At 42.7% G+C, this 22,291-nt stretch overlaps 1 protein-coding gene across 1 annotated transcript in view; it reads right to left on the bottom strand.

Annotated features, from left to right (window-relative positions):
• Nucleotides 1-366: 366 nt before the first annotated feature.
• The window catches only part of LOC139907732 (protein diaphanous homolog 3-like), a 227,711-nt gene continuing 205,786 nt past the window's right edge, over nt 367-22,291 (bottom strand). Inside the window, exon 28 of the mRNA XM_078282613.1 lies at nt 367-754. Within this exon, the coding sequence (XP_078138739.1) occupies nt 384-754 (371 nt within the window). The 3' untranslated portion in view covers nt 367-383. The remainder of the gene's footprint in view (nt 755-22,291) is intronic.

The raw sequence follows: 22,291 nt of genomic DNA, 5'->3' as shown, positions 1-22,291 counted from the left end.
TCTGGGCCAAGATTTAACCAGCGGTCTGTGCTGTAGCTGACAAAACAGAAAATAGAGGATTTCTAACTCAGCACCACCAATTTACATTGAGCATTAATAGCATGGTCTTCAAATTTCTGGAAATTTCAAAAATGTCCTTGTTTCTATAGCTAATGTGCATAGTTGCAATTTAATTATCCAATCAAGCCCCATGGGTGCACTCTGCCACATCTTACTTTATTTTATTTAAACTTCTCTTAATGACAAAATAATTTCCCCTTGTTTCTTGGTGTACAAGCTAGGTTGTTCAAGGTAACCCTTTCAGTTGCTTCGTCAAGTGTGTGTGTGTGTGTGTGTGTGTGTGTGTGTGTGTGTGTATATGGGGGTTTATTTTAAGGTGAATCTCATAGGGCTCTGAGTCGAGCCAAGAGCGCCTCCACATCCGACTCTCCATTGGTGCTAGAGCCACCGATGGTAGTGCCAGTGGAGGATGGCTGGAAGGCTGCGGGCTGTGCTTCAATCTCTACCGCTTTCTCCATCGCCTTTTCCCTCTCTCTCTCCACCGCCCTCTCTCTGTCCGGCCTGTGGCTGAGACCGGGGGTGTGCCTGTACCTGTGCCCCGTCTCCGTACACGCAGCAGCCTTGCCCCGGGCTGCAGATGGATGGCTCTCGGCCTCGTAATGAGCCTCCTTGGCAGGAGGGCCTTTTGCCAGCACCGAACCCGCATTTATATTCTGCCGAGAGCGAGACCTTTGTAAAGGTGCCTTGGTGTTTTCTGTGAGGAAAAAACAGAGAAAAAAGGAGCAAGGGAAAATGTGAGAACGAGGGAGGAGGGTGAGAAATAGGCGAGATTTTGTAAAGAAGTTTCTAAAGACAGCTTCTAAAAGTGAGACTGACTCACGACATAAATGGAAGCGAGAGGGGGTAACCAGAGACTGAAATTGCAAGTCAGTAAGGAGAAGAGAAAGGTAAAAAGAGAAAGAAAACAAGCAAGCGAATACACAATGAAGTGTCAATCATGCTGCAATACAAATGGCAATGGCGGTATAACAGAAATAATTAGGAAGAAAAACAGAGCAGCACTTTGGTACATATACACACACATACACACACACAAGATACATACACATACAGAAGATGCATATAAGATATGTAAACATATGTTACACATGAGCACACTATACGTACTGTTAGTCTGAATGCACATATACACACAAACACACTCACCATGCAAGTTCACATATACACACAGCGATGAAAATGTATTTTCTGCAGCAGACTGTGGCGCTCAGCCAGCCCACTATGATGAAATGGATATGGCTGATCAACCGCAACAGAAACTCAATAACATCAATTCTACTTCCCCTTCCCTTTTTTCCAATCTCCCAGTCTCTTTCCCTTTACTCTTACACGACACCCCCCCAACCCCCCCAATCCCCTGATTCCACTACCATCCATTCTTCTCCCTTCCTCCCCTCTTCATCCCAGGTCTCTGTCCCCCCACAGTAGTCCACTTTATCTTTCTCTTATTTCTCTTACCTCCCCTCTGCTGCTCCCTTCCCTCCTTTATCCCACTCCTTCCCTGCCCTCCCCTCTGGTTTCTTACTTACAACACACAGCCAGACAGAGACAGTGGGACAGAGCGACGGCCCAGATCAGACCTACGTTATGAATTATAATCCCCTGAGTAGATCTTAGACTTCATCATCAGTATGTGTGTGTTGGAGAGAGAGGGCAAATCCATATTCATGTGACCTTGAGCATGAGGCTGAGAGGAGTGGCGGGAGGAAGACACCACCGCATTTAAAGTTTCCTGAGCCTGAAACGTCTGGCAAACAGAGGAGTGGAGCACAGCAGAGCAGAACAGAGCGGCCCGCTCTGTCAGCCAATCGGTAATGAGTTTGGAGCGTGGCCAGTCAGTCATGACAGTGTGTTTTATGGGCCGCGCTGACGAATGACAAGGAACGTCCCTGAACACAACCTCTGACAAATAAATAAGGATAAAGGGAGGAAAAGAGAGCAGACAAGGAGGAACCAACGGCAAACTTAAGCAAGGAAAGCTAACGATTACACACAAACGCACGCTCATACTCACATTGCGGCATTCATCTTGTACATAACACAAGCAATTCCATGCTGCTGCCAGACAAAAACTCGTTAGGAAAACAAGAGGCAGTGGGGGATTTTTCAAGGGTGAAATGAGAAGACCGTGTGTTGCTCTGCTGCTGTGACTTAACATTTACCACTGCTCTGTAAATCCAAGCCTGCTCTCATTATCCCACCCTTTCTACTCCCTCCCCCCCTCTCTCTCTCTGTTGTTGCAGTCTCAGTTGTAAACGATGACAATTATTCCCCTACTGTGGTTCCTCCCACTTCCTACTCCCGTACTGTCCCTGTCCACCTTCTCGCCTCTCTAAAAACTCATCATCTATCTCCTCATGCCCGTTTCCTCCTGTACAATCTGGGCTATTCCCCGCAAACACTTACAAACACATATCCTTTACAAACACTTACACACACACAAAGATTCAGTGTGCTGACTGGTCTTCTACTGAAATGTATAATCTGAAGCCAAGGTCATTGGCCCTATTTGCACTGCTAAAACGATCAAGTGTGGTATCAGCATTTTACATTTTAATATCCTGTTTACACTCCTGCTGCTGAAAACTTTGTGGGTCAAGTCATTTCTGTCATCTTGGAGAGAAAGATAAGCACACGCATACGGCTATTGTCAAACAGCGGTTTTGACAGAAGGAAGGCATCCAATCTCTGTTACAGCTAATTCGAAAATTTGAATATTTCATAGTCTGCTTTGCAAGAACCCCCTGATGACCAGAATGAAAAATGCATACTAGTGAGGAATACAAAGTACTGAATCTAGATTTACCCATTTAAAATTAAAAAAACAGTCAAAGAAAAAGACAGAAAAACATGCTTTAACAAGGCTTCTCATCCAGAAGTGCATTTCTTTTCTCGTTAATAGGGCCTTCGCCTTCAGAGGTGAGTGTGATATAAGAGCTGGCAGGTTCAGCTTCTTCTCTCTCTATCTGTCTGTGCCACCTAGCTGCCCCTTCCTTTGAAGACTAGTTAGCTTCTCAACTTATGCCTTCATCTTTGCTGTAAAACACGTTCATGAGATGTAAAACAAGGCTTGCCTTACAGGCTGTACTCCTTCGACCAGCAGCTGACACTGGCTGTATAGGAGAAGGAGCAACAGAAATAGCCAAATAGCTGCTCTGGATGGTTTGAGAACATCATCAGGAATTCAAAGACAGAGCCAATGTCTTTTATTAAGCGTGTGCGGTGATGGCAATTCACACGAGTGCAAAACTGCCCCTGTCCAATATGAGAAAAGAGCATAAGTGAGACGCATTTCTTTTTTCCATCTGCAAGTAGCAGCAGAGAGGAATTCGCATTTCCTCATGTCAGATCATTTGCTCCATTTGCATTTGCTGCTTCAAATGATGTAGATGAGCTTTTACTCTCATCTCCCTCTCTCCTCCCTTCCTCTTGTTAAGTTAGGAGTAGTTGACGATTCCAACTAGGAGGGGGAGCAGACAGGCAGGCAGACTGAGCAGACAGACAGACAGTGAAAAGTCTGGACTACAGCAGGGCTCGTCTTTCTTCTTCTTTTCCTCCACACAGTGACTGTTAAAGCTAGAGCCCCCCTGCTATTGCGGTGGCAATGGTGTCATCTGCATGAAGAGATGTTCAGAGGTTGGAGCAAAACAATCATGCACGTACGGTTGCCTGGAGATTGACATTTTATAATGTCAGTAAAACATGAAAAACAATATGATCCTGCTGAACTACCAGTCCATCCGAGTCACCAGTCTGTCGCTGTCATCTATTTTGCTGGAAGGGAGAAAAGAGAAGAGTGGTGCAAAAAGAGTGATAAAAGAGCTGGCAGACTCAGCTTCTTGTCTCTCGACTTGCTTTTAGCTTTGCTGTAAAACGTGTCGAACATGTAGAACAATTCTAGTCTCACAGCCTGTAGTCCTTTAACCAGCTGCTGACAGTGGATCTGTAGCAGAATAAGCCAAGTGGAATCTCAAATGAAACAGCCTAATAGCGGCTCTGGGTGGCTCGAGAACATCATCAGGAATTCCAAGATGGAGCCATAGCAGTTTATTAAACGCCTGATATGATGGCATTTCGTAGGACTGTAAAAGGCCCCTCCAATAGAGAAAACTGAGTGTGAAAGGCATTTCTTTATTTCCATCTGCAAATAGCTGCAGAGAGGAACTCACATTTTCCTCTTGTCAGATCATTTGGTCCATTTGCATTTGCCACTTCGAATACTGCAGATGAGCCTTTCCTCTCATCTGTCTCTCCCTCCCCTTCTCTCCACTCTTATGAAGTTCGCAGCATTTGATCACTCTAACTAGGAAGGGAGAACGCAGACAGACATACAAAAAGACAGACAGTGAAGTGACTTTCTCTCTACAGAGTGACTGACACAACAAGTTAAAGTTAGCTTGATCAAACACACACTCACATAGCTAGCTGGCTTGGCAGTTTGCTGATGGTGTTGTCTAATGTTGACTGTTTGCTTTCTTTTTGTGTCTACAAGTGGAACATATGGAATGGAAGTATGACAGACTTAGATTCCTGCCAATTAGGCACAAAATGCACAAATTCCAGTCAAAAACTGAACCGTTCTTCAAGTGATGGTTTGGCGAGGAAATGATATGGCTAGCATTAATCACTATTGTAACTAATGCCTACCCAGGAAATGGGGTAAGAAAGCTGGCGTTGTAGTTCGCCTTCAGCAATGAAAGCATCAGCCACTGATGCCTAGCACAATCCTTTCAAGTGCCTGATCCTGAGCCTAAAAGAAGGACAACATAGTGGCCATTTACACAAACTCTAGGGGCACAGATGACGAAGCTCTAGGTGCACAGATGACAAAACTCTAGGCGCACAGATGACGAAACTCTAGGTGCACAGATGATGAAACTCTAGGGGCACAGATGACGAAGCTCTAGGTGCACAGATGATGAAACTCTAGGGGCACAGATGACGAAGCTCTAGGTGCACAGATGATGAAACTCTAGGGGCACAGATGACGAAGCTTTAGGTGCACAGATGACGAAACTCTAGGGGCACAGATGACGAAGCTTTAGGTGCACAGATGACGAAACTCTAGGCGCACAGATGACGAAAGCCATGTTGCTGAGAGGGGGAAAGGGAGAAAGACGAAAAGTAGGAGGGTACATGGTTTTGGTCGCCGAGTGACCAAAATAAACAGCTCTGCCTCCTCAGTCATTCACTGGTCGCCCATTGCAGTGTGACAGGTGATCTGCGCTGCACCGGCTCTAAACTTGAGCTAATTGAAACTTTTTCCACTCTGAGCTCTGTGATGAAAAAATGCCAGCCACATCGCAGCGCTCTGCCAGGCCGCCAAATGTGAGCAGGCACGTCCTTCCATTGAAATGCATGGAGTTCAAAGTGTTTCTCCCTAGTGGCGCTTCTCTGTGTGAATGGCCAACCTTGTTTCTTTAGACACAAGACTTTGCTGACTGTGCCATGATGCGTTTCACTCAGACCTAGGCAGGCATGCGGATCCTCAGTCCAACGGTAATCACGCCTGGCTTCTCCTTATACAAACAGACCGCACTGAAAAGTCAAAAGAGGGGGACAGGAGTGTGCTTCTGTCAGCCAGAAACGGTGTGCCAACTCTTTCCCAGTCCTGCTCACAGAAGCAAGAAACCCTCACAATTAGATATAGGAACCTGCTAAGAGAAGTGACCTCCATCATTCTGGTAGGTATCTATATTCCACTGCAGGCTGGGGCTACTTCTTAGGAATTTAGAGCACTCTACTGCCTTATTACACACACGGGGTAATTAGGAATTTGTCTCCCTGCATATCCCTCTGTGCGCATTTCACCAGAAGGGTTAGAGCACAAGGCCAGCCACTTTGCAGGGTGGGTTAGGGTTAGTTGCTTGCTCAAGAATACTTTAACTGGGATGGACAAATTGGCTCTTGCAGGGATCAAACATGGGACCTTGCAGGTTTTGTACAGTGTCTTTAATCACCTGCCTCAACCACCTACCACGCAGCAGCTGGTAGCCCACACTGGCTACCAGCCTCACTGAGCTCACCAAATTTTCACCCAGATTTGGCTGCGCGTGTAACCTTGAGGAAAACAGCCTAGGTTTACACATCAGATACACATAGTCACCAGATAGGATAAAATTATTTTTACATTGTTACTGTAGGATCCCCGATGTATTTCATGCAGTGGCAAGGGCTCCCCTGTGTCAGCCTGATCATAACATAAACCTCTTCATCCCCATGTACTGTTAAAAACTGAATCCTATTAAACCATCTGTTAGGCCCATTAAACAATCATCCCCTGAGACAGCTGATATGTAAACTGACTGGAAACTACTGACTGGAATGTTTATTATTTTAAAAGGCATATACTAGAATTGTTTACTCAGGTATTTTTAAGTCCTTCAGCCAAGTGATTGCTTCTGACAGTGATTTGCGTCAGCCTAGGGACACATGGACCTTGCTCTTATTCCCAATTGTTGGAGGTTAGCAATAGGAGACACATGACCATTCCTGATATGGTTCAGAGCGCACCAATCCTTCTTGGGAAAGGTGAGCCTTGGGAGTAAGCCTTGGGGGTTGTTGTGTGGGTTTTGTAATGAGGTGTTTGTGGTGAAAGGTCAGTGACTACCATTTTTGAATCCAGGTATGGTTTACATTGAAGCTGGGGGTGGGAGGGTGTTTAATTGATTTAGGAGAGGGCCGTCTATTTTGAAAATGTCCTTGTGGAATTGGGTATGTGGGACATTTCCAATGTTTGATTTTAACAAATTTTTCAAACATTTCTCCTGTGTTGCCTCCATCTGAAACATATCAATGCAAGGCTAAGAAAGCGAGGACTGCTTCACTATGAAACCGCACATACCATAATGCCCGTGAACTTTGGTCTTGTTAGTTTACTTTTTTCATCCAGAATTTCTGAATGTGTGAGTGTATAAGACTGGGTATAGTGGGTTTGCATTGTATTGTTTGGCAAATCTTGGCCGTTTTTGTATTTTTAACCTCAGCTGCATTACAGCAAATTCCAGTAAGTTTACATGGCAATTAACGTAGACTCTTGAATCTTGATCCAACTAAACAAGAAAATGCACAATAACTTCACAGTAGATATTTCTCTTGAAGATCACAATTAAAGCTTACAAACTTACAAGGCTTACAAAGGTTTGCTAGCAAATCACAGGGAAAGCTGATTTGTCACTTACATACTGCGACTTATCTTTATTAGATAGGATTTATATAGTTCAAAAGCCCCTGCCCCATCCCACTCTCTATAGTTATTTATTATTCTGTCAAGTGTCATTTAATCATTTGCTTATACAAAATGGAAGAATTTTGTTTCCAGAATAGGGGGTGGGGGGGTTAATATATCAAATCAAATAATTGTATTTATTTCCACTTGGTATAACTACCCCCTGAAAAGCACAATGTTACTTACTCAGTTGAGACTGTGCATAAATTTGGTATGAAAAGAATAACAAGTGTGTATTGTGCCAGTTCAAGTATGCATGGCTGATATTGGATTTTTTAAAATTAAAGTACCAGTTCATCACAGAATCTGTCCTCTACCTTGCAGGAAAGAGAGAGAGATAATCATACTGTGGTTCCATTTGCCTGAGAGATCCAAATGCTTGATGACTACATTTAGCTTTAGGGTCGGCCAAACCCCCAAAGGCTCTCCTTGCCATTTATCTACCTTAGGATAGAACGAGCGATGAAGGAAGAAGGAATGGGAAAACAAAGAGGTGGAGCAGCAAAAACTGTACAGACAACAGACTGAACTGATTGGCTGGGTTTGGGGTGGGCAGGGGGTGACAGTATTGAGGGTAGGTACTAGCACAGGGATAACTGAGTTAACAAAAGAAGCAGACCAGAATCGGCCCTTAACACCTCCCTTGCTCTAATGGATGGATTGCCACAGAGGTCACACCATACATGCAAAACAACCTCACTACTGTGTCTATGTGTGTGTGAGTATGAGAATATGTGTACTGTGGTTTAAGCTGTTGTGTTGTTATCACTCAATGTGGGTGTACAGACCAGACAGAGAGAGAGAGAGAGAGAGAGAGAGAGAGAGAGAGAGAGAGAGAGAATTCACCTTAAAAAAGGACACTTGCAGAGGAAAGCTAAATTTAAGAGCTGAAAGTGTATGGTGTCATAAATGTGTGTGATGAGCCAATATGCCCCAGTGAGTCTTTTAGAAAGTAGAAGCTAGCGGGCAGCTTGTTAGCCTGCCTGTGTGCATTTGGCTGGCTGTAATTAAAGATCATTACCTGGCAGCACACCAGTCATCGAGGCTTTGTCCCTTGCTTGTTAATGGTAGTTACCTGTCTGTCTGCAGAGCTGTCTTTCTAGCTTCACTGTTACATAAACGGATAGCAGAGACAGGATAAGAGTGAGGAGGAGAGGCAAGCAGGGATGAAAGGAGAGTGGAGTTGAGATGAACAAATTGGATGATGAGGGACAAGAGGACAAGATGGACAGTTAAAAGAACCCAAGAAAGTGGGATGATTTGCAGGAAATAATCGTGATTTCGACAGAGTAAAATACAGCGAAAACACAGAGGGAGCAATAAGGAGATAGGAGAGGAGATAAGGATTGGTGGAGGTAGATTGTTGAAAGAGCACTATAACAATCCTCATGGGTAGATGTGCAAACCAGCCTAGTTATAGGTAACTGAAGCCTGTCCTGCTGTAATGCATATCAAAGTGTTTTCCTTTGTTGAGCTGTGATTTGACTCCCGCCTCTTCTGTCTCTTCTAACTTGCTTGAGTACTTAACACCCCCAAGTCTTTGTTGAAATACAGAATGGGAAAAGATAATAGTGTTAGTGGAAAAGCAGCATAATTTGGAAGCCTTTTAGAAGCGTGTGTGTGTATCCAAGACTGGATTTCATTTTCCAAAAATGAAAAATACTCTCCAATAGGCGAGGGATACATGTATCCAATATTCTCTGGCATGAATAGTCTGTGCGACAGAATCTTATAAAATATCCTGATCGTGTTATGGTCCAAATGTATGCACTGTCTGAACATTGGGTAGGTTGTGACAGGTTGCTATGACATGTGTAGTACCAGGTGGAGATTAACAGAATGACCAAAAATGCACAATTAGCAATTGTTGGAAATTACTCAATGATGCATGCAATAAATAACATTTTAACCATAAAATTAGTGCAGAGCTGGGTGTCCTGGTGGCTCTTTGTCGCATGTCATCCCCCTCTCTCTCCCAGTCTTTCCTGTCTCTCTCTAGTGCAAACTATCAAATAAAGACTAAAATGAAAAAACAAACAAACAAACAAAAAAACCCCGTCTTGTTACAGTGTCTAGTATCATCAACATAGTACCACCGTTTAGGAGTGATAATCCCCACACATTCACCGCCTCTGAACACTAAATTAGAAATTTAAAAGGCTTAATACTAATTTGAACTCTGTTGAGTAAGAGAAATCCCCCCAGTGCAAACTGATTAGGGGCTACAGAGGGGGAGAGACAAAGTCTTCCATTTGTTTTTTAATGATTGGGAGATAACATTTGTTTGTGCAATTGAGGAGAAAATTAAATGATGATAATGGTAAAAGTATAGGCACAAGCGGCCATTACTGGGACCAAGCCTATGGGGCAAATTATTTGACAGTGACAATATCAGCTTGATTCATGATTTTGGAGAAGTTCTACATCTCAACGACTACAGCTGAAATGTTGCCTGACATATTTTTGAAATTTGAAAAATTGTCCTGATGGTGGAGCTATTCACCATGAACAAATGTGGTCCTGCAAATTTTGCCTACTCTTGCAAGCAGGTATGTGAAGTTTGGATGAGCTAGCATTTAGGAAATCTGCCTCCCTTCCTGTTTGTGCATCTTCGCTGTCGTGTTCTTTTGTGTGTCACAGCCAAACAGTTACAAGTGAAGAAGATCTATGGTACAAATGATGTATGCCATTGAAATATGCTGTAAAGTTTGGCGGAGATTTAAGTAATTTTGTTGGAAAGATTTTTAAAAAATAGTTGCTATTGCAAGGTTGGACTGATGGTGGCAGTATGGAGCGTGACCAAAGGTGGTCACACTCTGCGGTCCATTCCAAATATGCATCTGAAGTTGCTCTAGCATGAAGTGTTTAGGAATTATGCCTCACCTCCTGTTTGCATGACTTCACTGTCAATTCCATTGAGATTGGATCAACTTTACGGGAGAAACAGCAAAAAACAAGATTTTGCATAAAACTGGCGGAGAAAATATCAAGGCGTAAATTAAACCTGTATGTGCAATAGATTTAGCTTGAGCCAAGGAATTAGAGGAAACAAAATTTTGATTCTACGTTCAGGAGTTATTGGCCAAAATGTGAAGTTGTTTGTTACCGTGTCACCATCTGGCTGATCGGTGTATTTTTTGTTGCCTGAGTAGTGGGGGAGATTTGAAACCTATACACAGGAAGAAGAAGAGGAAGAAGATGATCCTAAAAGGCAATCTATAGAGAGAAGAACTGGTGTCTGGATAAGAGCCAGACTGGTTCAAGAGAGAGAATGGGGACAGTTGCCTGACATTTATAGGTCCCCCTCTATGACTCACCTACAAACAAATCCATTGTAAATATCATTGTAAATATTCTTTCACCGGACACGCCAATGGCCTTGACAAACACAACTGCATACATACATACACAAACATATACAGACGTATCAACACATTTAACCTCCAATGCATAAGCCAAGAGATGATTCCCTCACATAAAAATCAAATGGTGATGAAAGAGTGGGGCAGGGGGCGGGTAAGTGTGTGGGGGTGGATTAGGGTCGGGGTAACAACCAAAAGGGAGAGACGTAGGGGGTATGAAAGGGCTGAGTTGGAGTGTCCCCCAGGTCCTCCGCCCCTGAGTATGAACCCCAGCCACTGTGAGCTGCAGTGAAGCATGACATCGCGTTAGCACGCCTTGGTGGGTCTAACAATGTCTCCAAAGAGAGCCTGGTTCCCTGCCACTAGTACTGCTCCCCTACACATACTACTGGCTCACACAGCACAGAATACTCTGAGAATCCATTCTGAATAAACAATGGACAGCTGCTATTTTTATGGAGCGCACCATCTACCTCTCCACTCCTGTGGAATGGATGATGTGCTAGGGATGTGACGTTTTCCAAGATGATTGAATGAACCCGTTATGACATGACAAATCCATTAAAGCAGCTTTTTAAAAAAAATAAAATAACACCTATTGATTAAAATCAACACAGACTGCCTGTCAAGAGTTGTGTGTCATTGCAGGTTTGACCAGTGTATGTTGCTACTTACAGATGAACAATTTCATAACAGTGCAATGGCCACCATTGATGCCATACTAAAACTATATGTAATCACAGTATTGTACAGTGATTTGGATAAAAGCAATCAAGTCAAATAAAGATAGTGACTTCCTGGTTTGATGCCAGTATGTTTGTTATCTGTATCCTTCTTTGCAAACGGTGACATCTAATCTTCCCAGTTTGGACCAGGGGGAAGACTTGGTGAATGCCAGGGGCCTGATGTATAAAACTCTTTTTTAGATTTATGAATCCCTGCTTACGTGACGTTCATGCATTGTTCTGTTTTATAAATTTCAGTCATCGTGAAACTGTGTGCACTTGCATGAGCCTATTGCCCCAATTAGCCATGGATGTCAACACACACCTGTTTAACCTGGTTTGGATATAAACACCAATCAACACCATGGACCAGAGAATCAGACCCGTTCTCTCCTTAGTCTTGCATTAGCAACATCCTCTAACAGCGCCAAAGTAGCCATTGTATCGTTATGCACCGCTATATATGGTGAGCCATAATAGCCTATTGATTTATCACATGAGTAGGTTAGGGTTATTTATGATCTGATATCTGTTATTCTTATTCCCACATTAGTGTACGATTTGGGTGACAATATGTAATGCTATTTAATCATGCTAGCATAAAAATTATGCTTGTAGAAAAAAGGATGTTAACGCATACATCTATAAATGTTATTATATGAAACTCTATTGAGACCTAATAGGCTACCATGGTGTGTTGAAACGATTAAGGCTCCAAATAAAATGTCGCACAAATTCCCTCTTCGACATTATCCTTGTCAATGACACATTGCTATATCACACCCAGCTCAGCTGACTCAGAAGTAAAGCATGCGTGGAGGTACTCACATCCTCACAGCACGTTCTTTTTCCCACGGCGCAGCCGAGGGCATCACAAGGCAAATTCAGGTCATGCATTCAGTCATGCATTCAGTCAGTCAGTCAGTCAGGTAAGGCTTACTGAGATGTCGCTTTGTGAGATGGCCTCTAGAGGGCGTCTTTGACTAAGAGATGGCCTCTCGCTTATGGGCTACTGTATGGGCAGCCCCATACTGATAATGCCATATTGGATCTCACACATTGAGCCACACTCTTCGCCGACAATTTACAGACATCCACATCTTCTGCTGTTCTGCAAACCTTAACGGTAAGTAACATTATTACCTGTGGTATGTGACGTTGGTGGAATAGGAAATGTAACGGCTAAACGTGGAACAGGTAATTTAACCGATAAAAGTGTCGCGCTAGCCGAGCATTGCTCCCACACACACCGAGCCCCACTCTCTGCTGTTAATTTACATACATCTATGTCTTCCGTTGCCCTATAAACTTTAACGTTAGGTAACGTTATCACCTGTGGTATTTAAGTGACGTTAGTGTGTTCAATTCAATTCAATGCTTCAGTGCATTGAACTGAATTGAACACACGCGGGTCTGTACAGGATCTGTGCTTGTTTTAAAAATACCACTTCCTGTTCGGAAAGTCGCGCATAAATTCTTTTTGTGTGTATGCATCATTCATATATCTGGCCCCAGGTGTTCATTGCACGCTGGAAGTGGTCAAGTGGACCACATGACGGACATCAGGGGCAGTCATCTTTACGCACATAGGCTAATGTCCCATAAAAGCCTGCGAGCCATACAGTGTCTGACAGCAGCTGAGTCAAAAAAGGCAGAAGTCACAGATATTCTTTACACAGCAGACATTAGAAACAAGGACAAGGTCGTGTTGTCAATTTATACGGTCAGACAGAAAAGCAAACTTAAGACTTTAAGATATAAACTGATCAGTCAGCCTGTATTACAAAATGGAAATACACCTGGCAGATGGTTCTAGCAGCCTGGGCTCTTACTCCTGCTTTACTCTAATTATATCTACATGCAGGGTAATGGACTGAGAATGTTTCCTCATACAGGGACAGCATCATCTCCTGGGGTCTCTCTCTCTCTCACACACACACACACACAAACGCAGACATCAGACAAACACAGCTAGACAGCCAGACAGACACACACACACACACACACACAGTCCTCCTTTCTAATAAGCACTGGCTATTTTATTGATACAGGTGTATAGCCAGTGTACTCGGCTGCCTCCGGCATGAATTAAACATCCCTAGGTTTCAGGCTCTGCTACCTGTTGTTATTTGTGTGGTTGCTGCTGGTAAATATCCCCAACAGTCATAGTCTAATGCATATGTATTTCCCCTCGGTGGCCTCACACTAACTACTGGTGTCTATCAGTCTCTTTCTCCAGCAGCGCACACCTGTCACACTGGGTGAGGAGAATATTGATCTGTGGCCCTTCACGCACCTCCAGACACAGACACAAAATGCACTCACAAGCATGCATCCACAGACAGAAAGACAGACGGATAGGCAGGCAGACAGACAGGCAGACAGACAGGCAGGCAGATAAGACAGACGCACAAATGCATACATTCCTCTCTTAGTTTCCAATCAGTCAGTAATGTGGATTAATGAACTAGCTGACTGATGAGAACTACATGATAGACAAAGGATCTCCTGGTCTATTAGCATGTAGAGGAGCACAACCAATAGACTCATCCTCCCCCTCTCTCTTGTTCACACATACACACACACACACTGCAGTGGAAATGGAGAACATACTTGACAGCCTCTCTCAGCCATTTATACCCGTAAGACATTTTTAATGCTCATTTTTATGATGAATGCTTTTGCAAGGAAAAAGGAGTGTGTTTGATTGCAAGTAAATTGTGAACAAAATTAGCGCCAAAGATTAACGATGCACATTAATAAGAATCAAAGCTGCAGTAATATGTATGTTTTAACTTTGCCGGTGGCATTTCTGGTTTTCTTTTCACACTGGCCAAGATTAAGGTGAGAGATATAAGATGTAAACCCCAAAACATTTGACATGATTTAATAGGGGCTTTTTAATTTAATAATACAATTGGTCATTTAATAACACAGTTCCATGGGAGCATATCGCACCCATCACACCAATTAGTGCAACCTAAAAAAAGACTGATAGCACCCATTGTCTCCACATCAAAAGGTGATTAAATAATTCAACTTCCAATTGAAGTCTCTCTTTCATTCTCTCTGGTAGTCTCTCTGAGGTCTTTCTTTCTTGACGTTGTTTCTGCTGCCAGCGGAGGGTGGGGGGTTGTGTCTAACACTCAGGCCGGCTCTGACAGCTCTCAATATGCAGGGCCAGTCCTGCCAAACAGACTTATGAATTCCAAACAGCCCGGAGTCATGCTCCATATTTCATTGAAGTTGAATATTTAAAAAGATCAACCCACTCAAAACCCTATAAAACCTATCGTTCTGGGGCCTTGTGTCCTAAAAATAAAATCGCATCTGCCATATCGCATTACAGACGGCCACATCAGCCTCCATCTCTTTACTGTTTCCCTCTCTCTGTGTTTCCCTCTCTCTCTTTGACAAAACCCATCTGGTAACCAGCCTGTCTCCATCAACACAGTTTTTGCTCTCTCTCTTTCAAACAACTGCACTATTCTTCCTGCTTTCTGTATCTCATGCACTGCCTTTTTCTCTCTCTCACTCGCTGAAACTCACCGGTTCTTTCTTTTTCTGGTACTGTAACTCTCATTATTTTAGCCATCTTTCAACCTCTTGTCTTCTCAGGGGATCACATAGATTATTGGGTAGGATAAATTGTTCTCCCCTTCCCCCCAACATCAAAATGGACCATATTTGTTAGTTGTTTCTTTTTCTTCAAAGACAAAGTGCATTTTTCAGACTGTACAGTTAAGGAGGGAAAGTGAGGAGAGAGACATACGACAGCATAGCACGAGTCAGCATTTGATCTAAACTTAGCCATCAGGATGGCCCTAAAGTACACTTCCACAGCCTGTTGTCAACTTCCCTCAGCATACACACACATGCATACACACACATACACAAACACGATTTCACGAAGTCAGCACAGAACAACTTAGGAATTTGAAGAAAGTACAGTGTAATTGGCCAGGTAGAAAACTGCCAGTCATCGCTCAACATATGTGGCTCCATATGTTCACAGCAGTGTCTATATAGTTCTTCACTGTATATTTGTTATATCCTAATTATACAGTTGAAGATAAATGGTTATTTCTAGGGATGCACCGATACTGATACTGGTATCGATATCGGTGCCGATACCAGGCTAAAATGGAATATTGGTATCGGAGATTTTACCCAAGACTAAAATCTGATACCCAAAGCCATGAGTAACATACTGTCTTGATTTTATGCATTTGTGGCACATCGAAGCCTGCATTTCTCAAATGGTGGGAAAAACAAGGATTTTATCTCAATAATTTTGTCTATTGACCCCAAACTAAGGAAGTAAGCCTGCACTGTTCAGTAAATGTAATGGATCGGATTGGTACTCGGTATAGGCTGATACTTAATTTTTTTTACTCGTAATAGGTATCGGCATTGAAAAAGTGCTATCGTGCATCCCTAGTTATTTCCCCTGTAAATACAGTAAATAGAACATGGAAAGATGAATATCTGACCATATTACAGTGTTTATGTTTGATTCAGTATTAAAATGACTTAAAATGACAAATAGTTCTGAGAGGAAAATGGGCCACAGCTTATTCCCAAAACGCCCCCTCTAATCCTGATACCAACTGGATTCAAAGGAACGCAACTGCAAATTGCATTGACTGATATAAAAAAAAACAATACACCAGGCAGCACAGTATCTTGTCATACAATATGGATGCAGCTTTTAACTGAATATGAATAGTTTACTTTTAGAGCTGAAGCCTCAGCTGTGTGCTTGATACACTCTCCCACCGGCCGGCCATTCACATGGGACATATGACAAAAGTGTGATTCAAAATCGTGTCAATTGCTGGTTTTAGAACTCGGGAGGTTTGTAGATAAATTAATCGTTAATGCACTGTGTGTCTTTGTCAGAAAGAAGAGAGAAATGACTGGAGAGAACTAGGACCATAGCCAGATTTCACGATACAGAACACAAGAAGGGCTTTACAATTTTATCTACAGATTGAAAATTATGCTAATGTTACACTTCCACTTGACTTTCGAGTCAATCTTTGACAAATAAACATGCGCACACAGATGTACAAGCACGAGCGCACACATACACCCACCCACGCTGTCACATGTGAAATTTTCATAATTGGCAGAAAAGCCAACTGGTGTTTTTCAAATTAAATCAAATCAAATCATACCAGAGTTAAAACAAAGAGACAGGCAAAGCATGGGGCCAAGATTGGTGCAATGACAGGTTGATAGTGATGTTGCTTTTAGTTAAAAGAAACAAGAGCTGTCTGGGCCAAAGAATGCATCACTACTGACAATACAATGGAGGTAGCACAAAAGGAAAAAGAGAAATGGTGATTGATAGGAAAGATGGTGTTAATTAATATAGCATTGGTGGATCTTTGTGTTTGGCAGGTGCTAATATAAGGTGAGGAGCGAGACCCGAGAGATTTATGGGTAAGACAAAGGACAGTAAGGGGTGGTGTGCATGTAGGTGTTGGGGGCGGGTGGTCTGTGTGATGAGGGAGTGGCAAGGTGTGTGTGTGTGTGTGTGTGTGTGTATGGGGCCGTCTGTCTTCTGCTCAGCCGCCTGACACTGTGGGCCATCACTGAAACGAAACACCACCGCGGTGCTTCGGGGTAATATTGCTGTACTCTCCTGGAACCACTGGAGCTCGTTGGCATATCAATGCAATTAGAATCGTGGCTGTGTCCCAGTGAAGGTCAGCCAGCGCCACTCAGACCAAAATAGAGAGAGAAAGAGGGAGAAAAATAGAGAGAGACACTAAGAGAGAGAGAGAGACAGAGAAGACACAAATTAAGTGACAGTGCAGCATGGCCGGGTTTAGCTCAGAAAGCTGGGCAGCGCCTGTCCAGAGGCCTCTTCCTCTATCACACACACTCATACACACTTACTCACACACACACATACACACACACACAAACACAGGCCTGGCAATTAAAAAGACATGCATCAACGGTTTGTGCACCTCTCTGAAGAACATTCATACATACGTTAATACATTTACACAAGCCCCACACATGTAAATGGACACAGGCATTAGGCACACTGTGTGCAGGCAAATGCAAGACTATTTCATATTCTTTAGACTACTTAGAAGTGATGGCTGACCAGCCTTGTTCCCTCCAACGACCCCTGATCAATGCAGCAGACAAATGAAGCGTCAAAATAGGAGGCTGTACGCACAATGGCTCAGGGGAACGCATTAACCCAATCACCTCGAAAGGTATGGATCTGCCTAAAGAAAGTCGCCGTTCATCACACACCCCGGTCCTCTGTAAGCCGGCCATCAGTAGGCCAAGGACAGTGGTGTTGATGAGATTGGAACATATTGATTTTAATCAATAGAGCGCTGAGCAGAGGTGTGTGACCTCCCCAGACGAGGAAACAGATGTAATTGTGGAGCTTGTTCCTGTAGCCAGTTGTTAGCAGCACTTCTGAAAACACCCAGGGGAGGACACTCTAGCTGAGTGGAACCTGTAACAGTGACCGGTGTGTGTGTGTGTGTGTGTATGTGTGTGTGTGTGTGTGTGGGCAATGAATTATTATTTGAGTTCACATGCATGTGTGGATGTAAATTACATCACTGTTATTATACGTCTGTGTATGTCTGCGCATTTACTGATGGTTCAACGCAAGCATCCTCAATACAACTGTCTGGCCTGAGGGAGAGTGGAGAAGTGCTTTATTGTAACTGTGTCATCCATCTCATTCCTATTGAGAGCTCCCTAGGGGCTCATAGCAATCCAACGGTGCCCTCAGACATGTTCTAAGGCTCGGCAGTCCATATAGTCAGCGGCTGTGTGGACAATACAGTGAGTTAATATTGTAAAAGGTTGGCAGAGGAACACTGCCAAGGAATCGTCAAGACTGTGAAGAAGACATGTCTGAATGACAAATGAAAATGCACACACATCCATACACATGACCTCCCATCAACGATCACAAAGAATCACAAATACACTTTCTGCTGACAGAGTACCTGCCACACATGCACACACACATGCACACACACATGCACACACACACACACACACACACACACGTATGCAAGTACATTGAAGAAGTGCTAGTCTCAGCCTTGACCTATAGTAACCTGCGGTGCAGATGTGGAGCGGGAGCTGTTTGTAGTGTGTGTGGGGTAATTAGCTTCTTTGTGCAGGGTCAACAATCTGCGCTTACAGTCCATGATCACCATATATGAACTACCTTGAAAGAAATCAAAGCAAACACACACACACACACACACGTGCACGCACACAGCCTTGGCATTGATTCAGCCAGTCAGATCCACAAAATAGCTAAATGTGTTTTTGTTTTCTTTAATCAGCCAATGAAGAAAACAATGGCTCAGTGTGAGACATCAGTGCATACAGGAGCGCCTGCGGCACAATCCTACCTGTAATTACTACAACACCCATCAGCACAACACACACAAGACAAATGAAGGAACAAAGAGGAAAAAGAGGGAGTAACAAACAAGTAAATAACATCAGAAGAAAGACAATGCACCCTGACAGCATGCAACACCCTGTCTCTGGGAACAATCAGTGAAGCTTTGGTGCTGTTGTCTGTTGCTAGCATTGATCAGACAGGAAATATAAAACAGGGGGCGAGAGCAGGGCTGTGTAAGTGTGTGTGTGTGTGTGTGTGTGAGAGAGAGTGTGTGTATGCGTGCTTGAATGTGTGTATGTTCTGACTGCTTTGGAAAGTTGTAGTTAGATCACTGTTATTTCAACTAGAGCTGCCTCATTATCATTAAAGCGAAAGAAACATTCTAGGCTCACCAGACAGAAAACAAACTAAAATATTCACCTAAAATTACATATCATACCATAACAACACCAACAACAACAAACTTACAAAAACATAATCCTCTGTATACCCAGTGAGCAAGAGAGGACCTACATCAAAAATGCATATATTTTGTTGTAAAGGCACAAACAAATAGTGTAGCTGGTGTATGAGGGTACAGGACAGGGGCGTGAAGCAAGGTATTTATTGCTGAAACACCAGCCCAGCCTGAGAGTTTTGCCTTGGTACAAACAACATGTCACACTAATAAATGGAACAACAGACTCCAGCAGAAGCAATTATGCCAAAATGCAGAGAGGAATTCAATTGGTTTCACTCCTTCTTTCAAATGGGGAGAGTAAATATTCCCTAAGTTCTAACTGGCAGCAGGAGCTTAGAGAGGGAGATTGAAAGTGATAAGAGTGCAAATGTGACTGGTTATAATTGCCTTTCTAAATACATCACCCTGGTTGTTATAAATACTCATTAGGGGCTAAGTGCAGGTTTAGTGCAGGTTTCCAAAAGTCAAATTTAAATACTTTTCAGCCAGATTCAAGTGCACTGTCACAGTTATTTTTACCTTGCAGTGGCAGAATTGATCATGCCGTACCAATCATTTCCTTTAATTGTGGAGGAGATAACATTTTCCTGCAATTGAGATAATGACCCAATGAAGACAGTACTGAAGTGTACTTTCCAAAAAAGAGGGACGGGTGAATATACCTCATCCATTGCAAAGCTGTGAATATATTTCAACTTTACTGTCTTTTTGACAGTTGGTTAATTGAAATCTATCAATCTATTTTTTTTTTTTTTAACTAGCAGACATGGTCAACACAGAGCTATGGAAGACTGCTACTGTTGAAAGGGAGCGCCAAACACTCACCCTGGCTCCCACACATGCAGATACAGTAAACAACACAGGAGCCGAAGTGATAAGCAGAAAGGGCAGGGGGCCAAGAATACACTGAGCAACGGAGGGAATCAGAACGCAGTGTTGCAGACAACACTTGACCTGAAACCTGGTTCATAACACATCCATGACACCTGAACAAGAGCTTCAAAACAGCTACATGGCACACTCAAAAATGTGGCAGCTAAGCCTCACTGAGACTCCCAGAAGCAACTGGAGTCTCCTGGCTGCAAGAATTCCACTGTTGCCATCCACATCATGAGTGGTCAGATATCCTGTCTTCTGAGCCTGACATGCAGCGATGGCAATTTTAGCTACATATAGCTGCAGACATAGCTTATGATGAATGGGACAATGAATCAATTAGCTAGCTAGTTATGTTAACAAGCTGTCAGACAATAACCAATGATTGCCTATGATAGGCAATGATGATGACAAGAAAGACTGCTAGCATTAATTTTAGCTTGCTGACACACAGCAAACTGTATGCTAAAACGTGTTTGTTTTTGCAGGTGTAGAGTCATGTTTATGCAGGTGTAGTAGAGTCATGTTTAAATTGTATTAGAATCTCAAGTTAATTATGGAATTAATTGATTGTGCTCCCTGCATTAGACAAACGCTCATGTGTTGTGGAATGTTTTAATTTTGACTGCCAAATCCCAACTTTCAGCCCCAAAATCTAAACATTCCACCTTTTTAAATCACTGGCAAAAGGCCATAGTAAAAGTGTGATACTGCCCTTCAAATTGTATATTTGACACCAATTTGAAAAGATAACACAAGGGGTCAAATGCCACCCAAAACTAAACAGCATTCCTGGCTACCTTGGGTATTTCCCTGTCCTGTTGCTATATGGCTATACTGACTTACAAACTTTTTCTAAGTTCTACAAAAAATTGTTTTCTCATATGTTTCTCTCAATATCAAACAGGTGGAATTTTTTTTTTGCCAGGATCCATTTTCTATGTTCTACCATTTTTTCCTCCTGTTGGTATCTCAACATATTGACTTAGTGATCAAGCTAACAGGTAACAAACAGGTAGCATATTATGCTGTACGGTCCCTGCTCGATCCTTTATTTTCAGCATTTTCTGCTCCATGTTCAAAAGAAGAATGGCTCAAGATCAGTTTATGAATTCCACTCCTTGCACTCATTTAGCCTAGCCTTCATATCTGGCCTTGCCTAGCTGTAAAAAAAACAAGCAGTTGAAGTCAGACAATCAAAGCAGCCTCTTCATGCACAGGATATACGTTTAATTCCTGTATTGGCTTACTTGGTTTTCTCTCACTGGTCAATGTCATAATGGATTAGCCTACACAGTGAATCATATTGCAATGAATGTGAATTAGTCCAATATAAAGCCCAAAGTTTAATATGTGCAAATGACGCAATACTAAATTCAACGGAAATTAATTGAAAATGCAAATATTCACTGAGATGAGACAAAGTGGTATTTCAAATTTGCTTGGTGTTGACAGGGTTTTGTGTTTCTTCTCAGAAATGGGAGTGATTTTTGACAGGGATTTAAAAAAAAAAAACAGGTATTGAGGGTAGTGCAGTCTTGTTTCCTACAATCCTTCACAGATTTAGAGAAGGTCACTCTTGCTTTTATCTAATCTCGTTTAGACTACTGAAACTTTTTTCCCTCTATTTCAGCTCCTTCAAAATGCAGCAGCTTGTGTTCAACTGGTGCAAAATGAAGAGACCATCTATCCCCAAATTTAGCATCTCTACAAATTTTGGTGTTACACTTGTTGAAACTGAAAGGTTTAATAAACATAAAGAAAGCGATTCACTTAAAAACATTTCAACAGAATGACTAGTTTTTTCCATGGCGAAGCTGTGGGCATCACGAGGCAAATTCAGGTCAGGCAGTCAGTCAGACACCTGTCGCTTCATGAGATGGCCTCTAGAGGGCGTCTTTGACTGCGAGGTGCAGTGTTTCCCATACAGAGGCACAAAATCAAAAGTTGGTCAGTGTACAGAAATGTATCTAATGCGCCTGATGTGTGTATCACATCATGTTTGTCATTTGGAGATGCACAGACCAGCAGCACTGAACACAAAAGTGAAACTTAACATTCCACACTCTGCTCCAAACTCGCCTGTGTTAATAACGGTATTTGTAACAGCAACCTGGCTCGTCTTCCACAAACTTTAACAGTAGGTAACATTTTTACCTTGTGGTATTTAAG

This window comes from Centroberyx gerrardi, chromosome 1, assembly GCF_048128805.1.
Source record: "Centroberyx gerrardi isolate f3 chromosome 1, fCenGer3.hap1.cur.20231027, whole genome shotgun sequence".
NCBI lineage: Eukaryota > Metazoa > Chordata > Actinopteri > Beryciformes > Berycidae > Centroberyx > Centroberyx gerrardi.
This window is presented reverse-complemented; position numbering and strand designations above follow the sequence as displayed.